Below are 17433 nucleotides of genomic sequence, written 5' to 3'. Positions count from 1 at the left end.
TAAAACAGTCTCAGCAAGAAGAAAAGGAGGCAAAATCTTTAGCATTCTATTATGCTCACAGTTCTCAAGGAGAACTGAACATATTTCTTCAGCATTGTGAGGCTTGTTTATGGGTGAGGGAGTGATTATTCTTACACTATGCATTGTGTTGACAGAGCTAGGAATTGGCACCTTATTCGAAAGTAAAGCTGTTTGATGCATTTTTTTTCTTTCTGTACAGCCATGGGCCACCTACAGTCTTGTCCTAAATTGCTCCCATGCAATGCAACACTTTGAATGGGCTAATGAGGAGGGGAAAAAAACTGTGTTGTGGGGCAAGCCCATTTGCAATGGGTGTGTTGATGGGAGAGCAAAGAGAAACCGTGCCCCTCCCTGAATGCTCATCCATCTGCTTTGAATAAATTTACTTCCTTTTGGGCCTATGGATAATCCTGTGCCTTTAAGAGACAAGCACTCCCCCTCCTTTTCTTCCCATCCCCAATCTATTTTGGCTTGCCGCTGTTTTCATTTCCGCTTTCCTGTTCCGCATCTGGTGCCAGGAAATTCCCCACTTCCGCACTTGCTGGCCAGGAGATGGGGGTGGATTGGAGGCCGCGTAGTCAGTGTGGAATGCAGCCGGAGGGAGTATCAGCATCTCCTTTTAATCACTCACCACCCAGACAGCTTAATGAAACCGAGTTGGAGTGCATTCATCCACCCTGACGTATATTTCCTCTGCTTCTTAGCTAGTTTGTGGAGCAGGTGGCTGAACAGCTCGATTTAGGCCTCATTTAATTGTGATGCTGCCGAAGGAGCAAGGAAAAAGCTCTTCAGCCTTTGCACATATGTATCACTGTTTGCTTAAATCAAGTCTCCTGTTCATACACCATACTGGGAGGCTAATCTGTAGCTCAGCAACAAAGGCACTGCTATGGCACACAAACATTGCACCATAGCAGCTGAGGGCTAAGTTTAAATGACACGGCAAATTGTTGCCACATTCAAGTACTTAAATCAAGCTGAAGTGCTGGGAGTTTTAATTCTGCCTGATAACTTTTGCCTGACTTGTAAGCTTTTATCCTTTAACCTCACATGCTTGATTGGTAAAGGAAGAATACACATTTGTAGTGACACTGGTTGATGTCATTTTGAGCCTTCTTGGGCTGAAATCTTAATATAAAAACTACAGATGATGGTCTTTCTTAGAGGGGCTGAAAGAGCCAGGAGATTTCTCTATCCAGTCCTTGTTGAAAGAAAGCCCCAAGAATGGCCCTGAAATAAAGGGGGGGTGGTTAGTTAGTATTACTAAGGAATACTTTTTTATTGTTTGATTTTAGAGAGAGAACTGGGTTTAAAATATGTGATGCAGGGAAGCAGAGAAATTTCTGGCCACCACAATAGATGAATCCCTTTCCTTCCCCTTCCTCTTCCCCTTCCTTCCTCTCCCTCAGATAGCAGAGGAGTGCATCCTGTTTGATAACTGCAGTCTGAACTCTAGTACAGATGGTAGATCTTTTGCCCAGCAGGACTTGCTGAACAAAGTTGTGTTCTCACCTAAAGCACCACAGTTTGGGGGTGGATTACTAACCTAACAACCAGGAAGGCCTAGTAGGACTAGCTAATTAATTAATTAGTTATATCTTGCCTTTCATCCAGGAGCTTAAAACAGCATGCATATTCTCCTCTTGCTTTTTTTCCACAACAACAACAATAACCCTGAAAGATAGGTTGGGCTGTGAGAAAGCAACTGCCCCCAAGTCACCCTGTAATCTTCTGTGGCTGATAATATTTTGACCCTGCCACTACTGCCTCCACTTAGTATCTTAACTGATACTACTAATATACCAGTTAATGTAATATGGTGCTATTGAGTGTGGTAAAGTACACCAGATAAACAGAGTGCTATTACAATAATGAGAGCCAGCTTGGTGTAGTGGTTAAGACACCAGGCTAGAAACCAGGAGACTGTCAGTTCTAGTCCCACCTTAGGCGCAAAACCAGCTGGGTGACTTTGGGCCAGTCACTTTCTCTCAGCCCCAGGAAGTAAGCAATGGCAAACCACTTCTGGAATCTTGCCAAGAAAACTTCAGGGAATTGTCCAGGCAGTTCCCAAGAGTCAAAAACTGACTCAAAGGTGTGCGCATGCGCGCACACACACACACTACAATAATAGCCTCTGTATTATAGTTCAAAGGACATGGAAAATGTATTTTAGGAGGGAGCAACTATTGTTAAGAGCTGCCATTCTCCTCTCACTTCCCAGTTTCCTAACAGCAGAAAGTAGCCATAGGTCACCAGTACTGCCTGCACAGGGAAAGAAAAGAGAGGTTCCTTTTGAGATCCAGGTGCAAACAGCTGTTGTTTTGTACAGGAAGGATGGCATCTCCTGCCCTGTAAAGGTCACCATTATCTTTCATGTTACCTGTAGCTGACAGAATGGAAATTATCAGCTTTACTGATTTGCATGCACAGATACACTGATGATTAGGGTTGTCTCAGCACTTTTGAGGTCAATTCCACAAAGAGAGTTTGGAGCAAGCAGGAGTGTAAATATAGGACCTGCCTGGAATTCTTGAAAGCATCCCAGGATTGGAAAAGAGGCAGCTGCTTTAAATAGTGGCAGGCAGTACTACATTTATATCCCACATGTTCTGAAGCACCTTTTTGAAATCAATTCTGAAACACTGCACACCCACACTTTTATACAGGCATAATCTCACATTCAGCACAACAGACTTCTCCATATACATATGTCAGCTTCTCTCCTTCGTGTAAATTCCATATGTTTGAATTATGTATGCTTTTGCTTCAGGAACACTGGAACAGTATGTTTAGTGAGCAACTAGTTATGCTAAAGATCCACTTTGAGAAGGAATGGGGTTGAGACCACAGTCCCATTCCCTGATCCTAGTGATACATTTTGCTATCCCAGCTTTTTATCTCTTGCTTAGGGACTTTCAATAACCCCTTGTACTATGTTGTCCATAAGTTTCTCTTCATTAAAAAAACAAAGTGTTGGTCTTCCAAATAAACCCAGAAATGTGCTACACAATTAGTAGCATATATACATAAAGGTAATTAGCTTCTATAAAAGTAAGCTTAATTTATATTATTTTGAGAGACAAGAATGACATGGGCTTTACATTCCATGTATTTGGGAAAGAGGATAAACTATTTTTGTGTGGTCTTTGGATAGGAAAAACTTTCCCCACTAGTTACCAAAGATTTGGTCTTGCCAGCCATCCTGTTGTTATTTCAACCTGACTGGCAGCATGCCACGGGCAAATTTGCAAAGGCCATCCTGCTGAAGTGAGGGATAAGGAATAGCCAGAGTGTTCCCAAGGTTCCTCCCTAAGCCTGCACCCATGAGATCCAGCATGTGCAGTCAGACAGTGGGCGGAACAAAATATTAAGTTGTAGGAGGATAAATGGTCTCAGTAGTCTTGAGGCAGCAGGAGTATCACCTAAGGTGGAAAAGAAGGCCCAGTCTAATCAAAGAACTTTATACCATTCTTACACTCCATGCCTCTAGAGAAATCAGTGGGTTCCCATGGAATCAGGAATATCTGGGCAAGAGAGAATTAAGAACCCTTTCACTTCATACAGTTTTAGTGCATAACTTTTTCCCATTTAACTCTAAGTCTGATGGTGAAAGGAGGCATCACATTCTGACAAAAAGGCTCCAGAGATACTATTAGTCCAAGATTGGACTATCTTAAAAAGAGGAGGAAAGCTTACTCATCCGCCTTTCTTTTCTTTGGTTCTCAATATTTTTTCAACCCTCCCCACCCCAACATCTCAGCATGCTTATAATGCTTTATCCCAGCACAGAATGATAAGAGGTCCAAGGCTAGAATGCCATGCCAGTATCTGTTAAAAATATGACAAGACAAAGAAATATCATATTGATCTCATCTGTTTTCTGAAAAGAAGCTCCAGGAAGAAAATCTGGAATTTCTTTTCTTTTCTTTAACTGAAATAAGGCTAAATAATGACAAATCCTGTCTGTTCCCAAAAGGTTAGCTCCCTCACAAGCACTGATTCTCTCATTGATTTGGAATCAGTTCCAAAAGAGTCTGGTTCCAAATCAAATATTGAAAACTTGTAAACAAGCTTTGGGTGCAGAATATCAACCATTTCTACCCTGTGATTAAAAAAAAAAAGGAGAACAATTTTCTACTTTGCTTAAAGTTGGCTTAAGTTGTCACTAACACTCCAGTTGGTTGCAGTGAGTATAAATACCCAAACTGCATAAATTACAGCCTTTGGAATTATTCTATAAGGAAGTAAGAAACATGCAGGAATATATGAACGTTGCAAGTTTACACTTAACTACAACTTGAAAGAATTTTTTTTATAAAATGATGTACCATTGATATTTAACACCAAATAAATTATCTAAGATGTATAAAGAGATGTCAAATGTATGTTGGAAATGCAATCAATGTGAAGGTATTTTTTAATCATCTCTGGTGGACTTGTAAGAAAGCTACGAAATATTGGGATATGATACGTACTTTAATTCAGAAAATGTTAAAAATGGATGTACAATTGAAACCAGAGGTTTTCCTTTTAGGTATGATGGACAAACAGACAGAAAGAAAACATGGGAATTTATTTCTCTATATGATAACAGCAGCAAGACTTTTATATGCACAGAAATGGAAAGATTTACAGCTGAAGAATGGATAGTGAAATCCATGGAATTGGCGGAAATGGTGAAATTGACTACTTTGATTAAAGAAAAGACTTTGGCTTTGTTTCTATTTGGAAACCACTTCTGGACTTTTTGTTTGAGACGGAAAGAAATTAAACTTTAATTTTGGGGTTTGATAACTGATATATTTCATAATTATAGAAATACTTTGTATTAGTTTTTCTTATATCTTCTATTGATATAATTTATTTTGTATTATTTTAAACATTAGAGTAAGAGGTGAATGTATGTATGTCTATGTCTGTACCAAAGAAAGTCGAAAGTTATCTCTTTTTTTCTCTTCCTACTTTTTCTTTTTTGTATTCTTTTCTGGTCTTTCCTCTTTTTCTATTCTCTTTTTTTCTTAATTTTCTGACATTTTATTCTTTGTTGAAATTTAATAAAGTTAAAAAAAAAAGAGTACATGACCTTTGCCTCATTCTGCTAGCTGCTTTGTAACTTTTTAAATTTATTTTTATTGCTTTTTAATTAATAACATAAAAAGAGCAAAACACATTGATAATAATGATGGAGATACATTGTCAAAGAGAAAAAAACAATAACATAAAAAGTGCTTTATAAAAAAGTGAAAGAAGTACGACAAAGAAAAAAATAGTATGATATGTCATAACAGTAAAATTGCAATTCTATATATATCTAATGCAAATATTAGTCAAGTATGTATATATTTCTAATATATTTATATGACTATCATGTTTTTTTTTAACCTACTATATTTTGTATAAATGAGTCCCATATTTCATTATACTAGTCCATACAAAGTCTATGTCTATAGGCAATCTGCTGATAAGTGGCAAGTGCAATCAGGTCTTCAATCCATTGAGTAAATGGGGCCATACATTTATCTTTCCAATGCTGCAATATCAGTCTTTTGGCCACAGTAAGAGGACGGAGAATCCATTTACGTTGTCCACTTGTCAAGTTCCATGTACTAGGTATGTAATTCAAGAGAATAATATCCTCTGAAAATGTTAGCTTCTGTTGCACAGTCACATTTATATGTTCTACTACTTTCTCCCAAAACTTACTTAGTAGGTATAGGACATTGTAAAAATATGTGTTTTAAAGAAGCATTGTCCTTATTACATCTCCAGCAAAATGCTGTCTTGACAATCCTTTTTGATGCAAATGTAATGGAATCTAATAAATTCTAAATATTATTTTTTGTTGTACAAGTCATAGTTTAAGGTCCATTAACGCTCTTGCTAGCTGTTTTGTAACTTGATAATTTTGTTGGATACATAAATGTTATTGTATTATTAATACAATTTATTAATAAATTATTGTAATTTTGTAATTTTAATTGATTTTGGCTATTTTGAAAACCACCCAGAGTCGTTCGAGATGGGCGGTGACAATTTCGATAAATAAATAAATAAATAAATAAATAAATAAATAGACAGACATTCATAAGTCATACAGAGTAGCATGTGGCAGGCAATATTGAAGAGGTATTGCTTTTGCTTTTGTTTTGCTGCTGCAGTCCTTCAGCTTTACAACATTTGGTAAGTTCAACTCTGCATGTCTACCAGTTATTAAAGGCTGCACTAAAGCTCATAGAAGACAGGTATCATTTATATCCTTAAAACAGTCTGGATTCCAGGTTCCTTCCCTATTCTCACCAACTAGTTTTTGTTGCTTTCTTTTTGGGAGGAGGGTGGGAACATGACGACATCAGGAATCCTAGCTACTAGCATAACCTGCTCTAGCTGTTAGCTTATGCAGCCTGTCTACCAAGCAGTTTCCCATGGATACTAATTATTCTGAGGTGGGGCCCATAATTGCCCTGGTTGGAGCAATTTAATGAGGCTGTCTGGCTACTCCCTGCCCATGATCATATTCAATAGACATTCCACATGCTAAGGAGTGTTCTGTAATTGTAGGATCCCTGTCTTCTCCAACAATGGGGCAGTGCACAAGTGGACTGGTAAAGGCATACCTGTTCTGCTTAAGAGAAGCTGGCTTGAACAAAACCATTCTGAGGAAGGCTTAAGAAATTCCAATAAGCAACATGCCTTTTCTGCAACTTTCCAACTAGACTGACGCATGTGTCATGAGAAGCAAGGATTGAGGGATGAAGAGGGGATGCCTGGTCTATGCTCAGAAAAAAGAATTCTAAAGATAAGGGGAAAAAACTACAGGCACAATTTATTTAGGCTGAGAACTGTTGGTTAAGATGGATGGAAAGAAGGAAATTAATGAAGGATTTTAGCCTCCAGCCAAAGTGTGGGTGTACTAGTAAATGCTAGGAGTCTGGAAATTGGGTATATTTGCCAGCTTTGTAACCAGAACACACCTCTTTATATCCACTAAAGTAACTCAAGAATTTTTAAACAGCTGGTACTAATATAAATCTACAATGTGAGTGTATGCAGAGATGCATGTGGCACAATTTGTACATCCAGCTAATGCACATGAAAGTCTTTCCCTTATGCCTGACTAAGAGTTGCTGCAAACCATTTCTTTTCTTCTATTTTGATGCAATAATATTTTTCTCTGCAAGTTACATGTATATTCTGAAACTAGAGATACTGGGCATTCTTTCTCTTACCACTATTTAAAAAAGACCAGGGGAAATTCTGTGAAACCAGAAAAGGGAAAAGTAAAATTCCACACCAGTTTAAATAAAATTTTCTATCAGAATTACCTGGTCCAAGAGGAGTGTGGTTATCAGACTCCAAATCTAATCCAATAGAAGGTGTAACAGTGTTTATGGTGCTGCCCCCTTCCCACACTCCCGTGGGAACAGGAACTTCAGCAGGTGCCGGATGCAGCCTGTCTTATGGCAAGGCAGAACAAGCCATCCGCTCCAGTATCCTGTCTCCAGTAGTAGCTGGTGCACAGGAAACCACCCTGACTGCATTTAGCATGCTAAGCCTTCCTCACTGTGCAACCCCATAGCCTCGCTTAAGTGTGTGTGTGTTTGTGTGTGTGTGAGAGAGGGAGGGAGGGAGGGAGGGAGACAGAGACAGAGACAGTCAGAGAGACAGTGTGTGTGTGTGATTGAGGGGGGTTCCTGTCCTTCAGCCTGTGCCTTTAGGGGGTGGAGGGAATTCAGATTCCTGGCAGTCATACTGTGTGAGTGAGAGCCATTAGTTATGCTGCCTTTGTTCTGCTGGAGATGTGCTTGGGGCATTATCAAAGACCCCTCTGTCTATTCACAGAGGGAGTGTCTTGCACAGGCAATGGCATGACAGGGCCCCTAGGTGCAATGCAGAATTAGCTAGGCTGTCAGGATTTCCTACAAACATAAAGGAGCTACGAGAGCAAAAATGGTCATGTTCATACTAATCTTAAATAAATACAAACTAAAATTATACTGCATTCTGGGAAAAAGAAGGAAATGTGTAATTCTTAAATCTCCAGTTACTTTGCATTCAACAAAAGCAAGACTGGGCAGATGTTCTACTCAGATTACATGACAGACAATGACAGTGACATGGGCAAAGGGGCCCACTGCTGGGGCACAAGATATTTTGGTTACTGAGCTTGGAAGGAGCAACTTTCTGCTGAGAAAGATCATGATCCAGAAGTATCTACTTTGACTGGGAGTTACTCTTCAAGATAGAAGGCAGGGAGAGGACTTTCCTCATATTCCTAGGACCTATAAATATAAGATAATGTTAAGATGCACGTGTATTTAGGGATCCTGGGGACTCCCATAGAGGCTCCCTATAATTTTCAGAAGAACATCATTAAAATCACACATTAAAAGAAATGCTTCAGCCACATTCTAAAATATAACATATAAGGATGAAAAGGATGAAACATATTTCAATTACTTAGAAAATCCTCTCTCTACCAGAAAAGAAAATCCAAGGCAGTATTAGAAGACAAGCATAGAAAACTCTTTATTATCTATAGCCAAAATGGGAAAGCTTGCAGCTTTCTTAAGTCTGTCACAACAAAGACCGCACGGATCAGAAAGCATGCCTGATCTTGACCTTGAGAAAGATGCTTGTACACCTTTTCTCCCTTACTCCTTGAAGCTGTTAACAATGGATCCTGGACCTGACATTATTCTGTCACAACAGTGCTGAAAAGACTAGTGTAATAGGTAGTGTCATGGGAATTCTGCCCTTGGCATAGAAAGGCCGAGGAATCAGATGCACAAAATAGGCAACATTCTTTCACTGGACATATGTCTGAATGAATCATAGCATCATAGGGCTGGAAGGGACCTTGGAGGTCCCTTGAAATTAGACTTTAGGTTTGTGACTTATGGTCAAGTACTTCTGCACATTTATGCAGCTAAGCAGGTTACTGAGTGATACTCAGTAGGATCGTATTTCAGCAGATCAGCATCATATATTGAAATGCTTAGCAATTCCATTTTAAAAAATACAGAACTATGAAAGATCTGTCACAGAATCATAAAAATGGATCATCTTTAGCATTTTGCTACACCTGAATGTCTACAAAATAGCAGTAAATTGTAATCTTAAAACCAGATGCTGTGCTTTGCTTCTCAGTTCTTTCTGCACTACCTATCTGCTTGAGTTCAAATCCCTCCTTAATTATAGGACAATATTCTTCAAGGTGCCTTCCAGCTGTGTTAGATTTCTAAGCAATTAAAGTTTAATAGGAACTGTACTGTAGTCCAGCACAAGCAGAAGGTATGAGGAAAGCTACTTAGAAGTTTTCCTGTCTTAACTTGTCCCCTACTTAAGTGTGTTCCCCCGATAGTTCAGAACAATGAATACTGTACTGTACAGGAAAATGTGAGGCCTTCTACAAGCACCTCTGACTAAAAGCAATACAAATAGTGGAGATCTATGTACATGTAGTAATGGTTTCTAATTCTAGCCAGATTTCTTAGGTTGTATTCACCCCAAATGTACTATAAAGAGAGAGATAGCAAAGACTGTGTAGACCCAGGATCACAGTATGCTTCAAACTAAATAAACAAAGGTGTGCAAATTTTGTTGTCATTGCAACATCCAGGAGTCTCAGGTAACATGACCAGTGGTAAGGGATGCCAAGAGCTGCAGTTTCAACAACATCTGGAAGCCCACAGGTTTGTAGCTTGCTTTTATGTATGCATGCAATGCTTAGCAGTCTTACAAAAGTAGGTCATAGTCCATTACTAGTGCCAAACCACTTGTTTTTGCGCCCACAGTTAAAGCAGCCAAGCTATGACAGAGAGTGACTTTTGGACTGACTCACCAACAGGCGGGGCAGCTTTTGTGAGAAGAACTAGGCTTAGTCTTAACTTGAAATCTAGCTCTTACTAGCCTATAGAAGAAATGACACATTGTACTAAACCATATTTTGTTAGCCCCTTCTGTGACCCCAGCCAATTATGGTTTATTTAATCTGGTTTAGTAGAATGTTTGATCCCAATCAGAGTTTTCTGTGTACTGGGAATTGTGTACAGTGGGAAGCATTTGGTCACGCATGATTTTTGAAGCAGAAGTAATCGCATTTAAGCATCCATAAGAATTTGACTTGAAATTCTTGTGTCCAGCCTCTGGAAATCTCTTAATTCACAGAAAAAAACAAGAGCTAGACTACCTTGTATCACTCATTTGCATTTCAGAAACCTCAAGCACTTGAGGCCACCTGAGGAATTAATTCTATAGGATGGGGACAATCACAAGATTGTTATGGAGGAAAATTACCAGGTTACGGTCTCTCAGCTGGAAGCAGCTCAGAATACAGGGAGTAAATTCCTGAGCACTGAATCACAGCAGAGTTCCTTCAGCCCCTGGGGCCCCATCATCATTGATCTCATCTTACCTGCTTGCTCAGCTATTTCATGGCATATCCACTCAAATCAGGGAGTGTTGAGGAAGATGCTTTAAAATGTCAAGGGGAATTTGCATAGCATTTATTAAATACCAAAGCTAAATACCTGATTTTGTCCCAAAGCATACATTTTGCATGTATAGCATGAAACTAACTTGTATTAGGCTATTTAGTATTAAAACTGGCTAAATTAACTGTGTGTATGTCTAAATGGTCATTAATTCTTTCTTGTTCCGAGTCTTGTCTCATTGAACTATGGAATTATCAGCACCTTGCTGATAGAAGCCAACGCTCACCTGGCTAGAGCATGCAGGCCATGCTGGTTAAAGGTTCCCATTGAAGGAAAACAGCTTTTCTTGGTTGTTTGCAGTGTGCTCATGCCCAACCTGGCAATCTATATTGCACCAGTGAATCCTTTCAGAAAGGGTTCAGATACACAATCCAGGTACTGCAGATGCTGTTTTGGAGATTACTTCAAGATACTGCAACAGCAAATATTTTGAAAAGCTCATCCAAGGTCTTGCCTGCCAACCCCGACCAGCTGGCTACTGGCCCATATTTATGGAAAGGTTATTTTTGTTCATCATAAACAAGTTTACAAGCTTCAGTTCCTGGAGTTCCAAATATAAACCTCCCATGCACTCACATTCATCCTGGAATCAGGTATTGTTATACAAGTTGAGCTACCTGAGGTGGAAAAACATAATCCCATATGTCTTAAGGGCCCCATGCAGGAATTCCTTCTTGGAGACAGGTGTAATAGTTGTATTACAGGTGTAATAATTGATTCAGACAGATTTCTAAACTGAACTTTAAAAAAAATTGATTCCACATGCTCTAATTCAGGCATTAAGCTAATTAACTCATGTATAAGAGCCTGCAATGTTCCTTTATATGTGCTTTTGAGAGATTAGAATGTTTTGCTTTGGATTTGCAGTTCCATTAGTGTAGAACTGCACTAATTTGCAGTTCCAATTTGAATCACATTTTTATTACCTTCTATGTTTTTTAATAGCATAAGAGATCTCGTATATTTGGTCACAGATCTCACAAACTGATCATTTTCCCCTCCCACATCCTGTTATAACCCTGTATGATGGTCTACTTTATTTTTAGCAAAATCAAACACTACAGGAATTTTTAAAAAATCATAATTTTTATTTCACCAATCAAAATATTAATACCATGAGGGTAAGAAACAGAAGCCCGTGTTTTTGCCCTCTTCAAGGCAAAAGAAAAAATGTAAGATACATACATGTAACATTACAAAGTACCATAACAGTGAACAATCTACTGCTAGTTTTAAAAAACTAGCATTTCAGGAACACATTCTAACATTTCTGTTCCTAACTGTATAGCTAGATTGCACACACATTCCTCATAACACACTAAGTCCAGTACAATAGGAACTGCTTCAAACATTTGTGCAAACAAAGCAGCAGTTCTTGAACAACAACAAAAAGTGGTATGGAGTTCCACAGAATCACTTGTTTTTTTTTAATTTTTAGGAAAAAAAAGACCTTACAAAACACTTCAATATAAAGCATCAAAGTACAGTTCAGGTTTCACTGCTTCTATTTAGGTATAAAATAATCAAGCTGGATGATGAGGAAAAACATGTTTTATGAATATCACATTATTCCTCATCACTGTCCAACAAATCAACAGTGTCAGTCACCTAGGAAAACCACTAGCAAGTTTTTGAGATGACATCTTACAAAAAATGCCACTCATCTTCCTCCCCTCTGATCATGAGCTCCACCCACACCGTAAAAAAACACAGCCATAAAAATACACACACACTGCTAAGGCAACATGAACAGGAAATCCCCTGCACTCCTGGACCCAGTGTAATGCAAATGCTCATCATATGAGAGATGTGTCATACTAGTATGACTGGTCCGTTTTTTTCCCTCTTCTTCCTGCTCCCTCCATGTATGAACTGGCAAGACTGAGCAGGTTGAGAGAGCATTTCTGGCACAAAGAAACAGGCCACTCGATCATTCTTAATTACTAGGTAAGAAAAAAAGGGATGGCCCTGAGGAAAAGAATGCTGGGTAGTCTCTCCCCCCCCCCCCCATATCTAAGGAGTGAAGCTGACAAAAGCTCTTTTCTTCAAAAGCTCTCAGCAGGACTGTTTAACCCTTGAGGGCAACAGCCCCGGCTGCCTAAGAAAGCCTCTTTCAGAAAGAAGGGGGAATCCTCTACCTAGAACTGGCAATAACTTTAGTTAACGAAAAGCAGGACAAACGCTTCGTTATTCTTGACTAGCACCAAAAGTAAAAGTGCACGCAGCAGATAGTGGTTGCTTTCCACCCAGCTCAGGATCTGAAAGGCCCGACTGGTTTCCAAGTCTCTCCCCTTTTCATGGAGGCGACTTCATCCCTCCCCCCAGTTATCAGACTCTCTTCCAGGAACAGCGACGTTCGCGCTGGCGTGACCAGTTCCGCTTTCGGCGCGCAGCCACCGCGCCCCAGTCCGAGGGAGCGCCTCCTTGGCCAGCCGTCGCTCGGCCTTTGTCTTGCCTTCTTCCCGAGTCACCAGAGCGTCTCTCGCCCAAACCCGCAGGGGGAAGGACAGGCGGAAGGCCTCACTCGGGCTCCCGCGCCGCCGCCGCCGCCACCAGCCTCCCGCCGTCCTAACCGCCAAGGTCCCGCCACCGAGGAGAGGCGCGGTACCGAGCTCCTCTGCACAGAGAGGGGCTTCCGCAGGCTCCGCTTCTCCGCAGGGAGAAGTTTCCAGCTACGAGTCCCTGGCGGGGGCGCTTTAAAAGGCTACCACGGCCCTCACCATTATGCTCAGCACGCCGTCGCCTTGCCTGCAGCTCGCTTTGGGCTCCTCGGCGCCTTTGGCTGGCGGAGGCTGGAGGATCAAGCCAGAGAACCGGTCCTGCAGGATTCGGGCCAAGCTCGGGAAAGGCCCTTCTTGCCGCTGGGGCTGCCGCTCGCCTTCCTCCTCCGCCAGCTTCGCCTTTTTGCTAGGCACCAGGCCGGCTTCGGCGGCCCCAATCTTGCCCAGGCTGCTGCTGCGGCGCTTGCGGCTCGGTTTCCCACCGACCGGCAGAGGCCCCGAGGCGCCTCGGCTCCACGCCGTCTGGGGCACGGAATGCGCGGGGAAGGTGCTGCCGGGCTCCTCCTGGGTTTCCATGGGTTCCGGATCCGGGCTGCCGCAGGGCTGCGGCGTGGGTGGAGGCACCTCCTGCTGGGCTTGGGGGAAGAGGATTGCCGGAGGACCCTCCAGATGCTGCGGACTGGGCGCCGCTCCTTGTAGGTCTAGTTGCGGCTGCCGTCCAGTAAAATTCTCCTCGGTTCCTCCGCCCATCTCGTCCTCTTCTTCCAGCTTGGCGGAGAGGTAGAGGTCGCGGGCGTTCCTCATCACAAGGGACAGCTGCAGGCTGCGGTGTAGTCGGAGGCCGCCGCGCTGCATGCGCGAGTGGTACATCTTCCATACCGACATCGTCATAATGCGCTGCGCTTCCTTCTGCACCTCCATGCTGGCGGGCGCTCCGAGTCTCGGTTCGGACCCTTTGACGCTGTGCTGCTGAGTCGGAAGAGAAACGCCTGCACTCCCCCCCAAAGGCGAAAGTGGCGCGCCCTGGCCTTTCCGTTCCAAAAGCGACCCCACCCCCAGACAGCCCGCTTTGGAGACGTCCGCTCCGACTAAGCGGGGCCGCGCCCAGAGCGCTGGTTTTTATACTCCCGGTGATCTCAGCGCCCGGGCCGCCTCCGCCCACTCCGCGAGCCGCATCCGGCCTTGTGCTGCGCGCCACTGGCCGCCCTTCCCGAAAGGGGGAAGGGCAGGCGGAAATGTCAGAGAGGGAGGAGAAAAGAGCCAAGAATGGCGTCGCCGAAGGAGACGGGGCTCGCGGACGGCGGCTTCTCCTGCTAACAAAAGAACTGGACGTTGGCCCTTATGCCGAAGTGGCGTACCGCGGTTGAGAAACTGAGCACCTGGGAAATGCTATGGAGCACTAGGCTGTGTAAGCGGAGTGCACAAGCAGTGGCTAGCTGCAGATTCCTTAGTTCAGTGCTTCCCAGACCTGGGTAAACTACCCAAAATCGGCTTAAAAGTGGTTTTTCTTTGGGTAACGACACACGAACCCGTTACCCATCACAACAGGGACATTTAAATTGACTTAAGTAAAAAGGACTTTCTGATAAGCAGTTTTGGGTAATGAAGGAAAGTTTGGGAAGCAGTTGATTTCAGGGTAAAGCTGTTCGTTTCCTTAGGATGGGAATACATTTTATGAGGTAAACCTAAAGGAGATCTGATTGAATGCAAGAAACTACAGAGGTTGTTAAACTCTTACCAACCTTAGACATCATATGCAAAGTGAAGAATTTGGGGAGTTGTATGTAGTTCACTACCTGAAGGCCACAGGCTCCCTATCTCTGGGAAAATTGTTTAACTGAAATCAACAGGATTTGCTTCCATGCATGTTTAAGGCTGAGAAAGGCTTCTGCGCTTGCAATCCTTGTGTTAGATTCAGTGACTGGCAACTGACAAGGAGCAGCTTTGGTGGCTGAGGCAGAACAGCAAATAATACTGTTCATCTAAATAGAGCCCAAACACGGCCAAGTTATTTTGGCATAAAAGGCAATCCGTGTTATGTCTTATTTGATTTTGACTTAGTGTGTTGTGAAAATGCAATGATGGCATTTTAAATGAAGCATGGATTAGGAAGATTTGTGAACAGATGTTCATACCGATTAAGTCAGGCCTGGTTCCAACCCACTTGAAATAAGGGTGACATAAAACTTGTTGCTATTCACAAGCTATTTATGCAAACAAGTCATCACTAGCAGGGCAACACATTAAGCGATAAATTTAAACGAACATTTTATTTAGTAAGGCTATCAGATCTGGCCTGCAAAAATCCAAATGACCAGTAGACATCAGGGATGATACAGAATAGTTTTAACTCATTGCTCCCATCTGGTGTGTGTGTGTTTTCTAGCCCTAATTATAGCCAAACAGGTTGCATGAGTACAGCTAGTGTGGTTTGTTAGGAGTACAGTAATATTCCAGATATATCCTTTAAGTAATATATGTTGTTACTTACAACAGAATCTCTAGGATAGAGCAAAAGACAAAATATTGATTTACTGAGTTTTAATTTAATTTACAGAGGTATTTAAAACTTCTTTAAATCACTGTGGTTGCAAGTTGGTACTTGCAATCTTCATATTTCACATAATGCTGGTTAAGCCTCCAGGCTTAATGACAAAGATGTTTGAATAGGAAGGATATTCAATCTGTTGTACTATCAGCAACATTAAAGGAAATTAGGATAAAAGATTTGTGCAATTTCAGGACCAAAGCAATGCAAATGCTTTAAAAAAAATACATTGTGAGCAATCTTGTTTGTACTCCCATGTAAAATTATATGAATGCAGAAGACTGATTGCAAGAAATGTTAAGCTCGCCCTAGAGATATGTTTATGAAGATTCTCAGTCATCCAGGTGGAATTGTCTGGAGGCTGAATCATGGCAACTGGACTTTTCTTTTTGGTTAGAGATGTTTCGCTACTTGTCCAAGCAGCTTCTTCAGTCTAAAAAACTTGGTTGGGGGACCCCATAAAAGTCTTCCAGGGTGGCTGTGTTTTTTACTAGCATGATAGGCTCATTGAAGGGACAATAGGAGATGTGATTAGTACAGTCTTTCAACAGTCCCCAGGAAGATTAAGTACAGTTCAAAAGTTCAGCAGGAAGGCAACACTTAACATCCCCCTGGGGATGAGTGAGGGACTAGGAGTAAGACATCTACATCTCAAAGACTCTACTAATCACATCTCCTATTGTCCCTCTTAGTAAGAAACACAGCCACCCTGGAAGACTTTTATGGGGTCCCCCAACCAACTTTTTTAGACTGAAGAAGCTGCTTGGACAAGTAGTGAAATGTCTCTAACCAAAAAGAAAAGAAGTCCAATTGCCATGACTCAACCTCCAGACACCCTAGAGATAGTGTATTTTGAACTCCAGATCTTGTTCTAACTGAACCACAACAGTTGTTTTGCAAAATGTATGATCAGCTCTGCTCTATTTTCTCTATCAAGCTAAGAATGTAGAATTGATTTCTATGCCCCCTAAAAATGTAGCTAGATATATATATTTCTAAGAATCCCGGTCTTTCTACAAGATAGTTTTGCTCTCCTGTGCACTAATATATAAAAATTGAGGGTTATTGTGTACAATCTAACAGTTTGCAGGCAAGATGGTTTCAAACAAAGTTACAAGCAGAAGGATGTGGCCTTCTTGCTCTAAATGCTCAGCCAGAAGAAAAAACTCCCACAGGATTTCAGGCTCGTATGCTTTTCCCAATAGTAGCACTTAAAGGAAAGAGATTCCTTCTTCCTTCTCTGTTGTGTTGATTTCAGTTGTTTCTCCCTATAGCTGCCCCTGTCACCCAAACAAGGGTTTGAAATCCTGTTGTCATAAACAGAACCTATGCAGACCGGACGTGGGGCTAAATTCTCTTGCAGCATTTCCCAATCTGGCAGTTTTAGCCAAGGTGGTCCAGAATTCCAGAACTTCCAGTGCAGCCAAAGGGAGCGCCAGTTCAGGCAAAGCCTTCAATGGAGCTTGCTCCCAGCTTGCATCCTTACATTCCCTCACATCCAACTGCATTTGTGGCTCCCTGCTTCTTAATAACCCTGTTATACTACACAGTGGGTTTTTTGGGGGGGGAGAAGCATCACTGTTTATGCTTGAGCCACCCACGTTCACACACATTTGCTTACCAAATCTTACTGGTTGGGAAAAACCAAACGCCCTGATTAGCAGGATGGAAGGCACGCTCACGCCTACCTCCCTATCCGTTTTTCTCCCAGAGCTGGGCTCCTCCCTCTATTTAGGTCACCCCTCCCCCCGCCTCCGGGGTTACCGCATGTATTATTGGAGACTGACGACAAGGGGTGGGAGGAGGGAGTCGAGGTTACGTTCACCAATGTTCCGAAAGCGCTTACGTTTGTAGTAGCTCTGCTTCCTGT

At 42.0% G+C, this 17433-nt stretch overlaps 1 protein-coding gene across 1 annotated transcript; it reads right to left on the bottom strand.

The window, feature by feature from the left end:
* Positions 1–11931: 11931 nt before the first annotated feature.
* Positions 11932–14099, bottom strand: IER2 (immediate early response 2). The gene has a single exon (XM_088133590.1). It carries the CDS (start codon positions 13934–13936, stop codon positions 13211–13213), a length of 726 nt encoding a protein of 241 aa, XP_087989716.1. The 5' UTR covers positions 13937–14099; the 3' UTR covers positions 11932–13210.
* Between the last annotated feature and the right edge of the window lie 3334 nt (positions 14100–17433).

The sequence above is a fragment of the Python bivittatus genome, unplaced genomic scaffold (genome assembly GCF_059951505.1).
Source record: "Python bivittatus isolate LINGU-HERP-01145 unplaced genomic scaffold, Pbiv_v1 ctg000080_np1212, whole genome shotgun sequence".
Taxonomy (NCBI): domain Eukaryota; kingdom Metazoa; phylum Chordata; class Lepidosauria; order Squamata; family Pythonidae; genus Python; species Python bivittatus.
The sequence above is the reverse complement of the archived record's forward strand: the minus strand, read 5'-3'. Positions and strand labels throughout refer to the sequence as shown.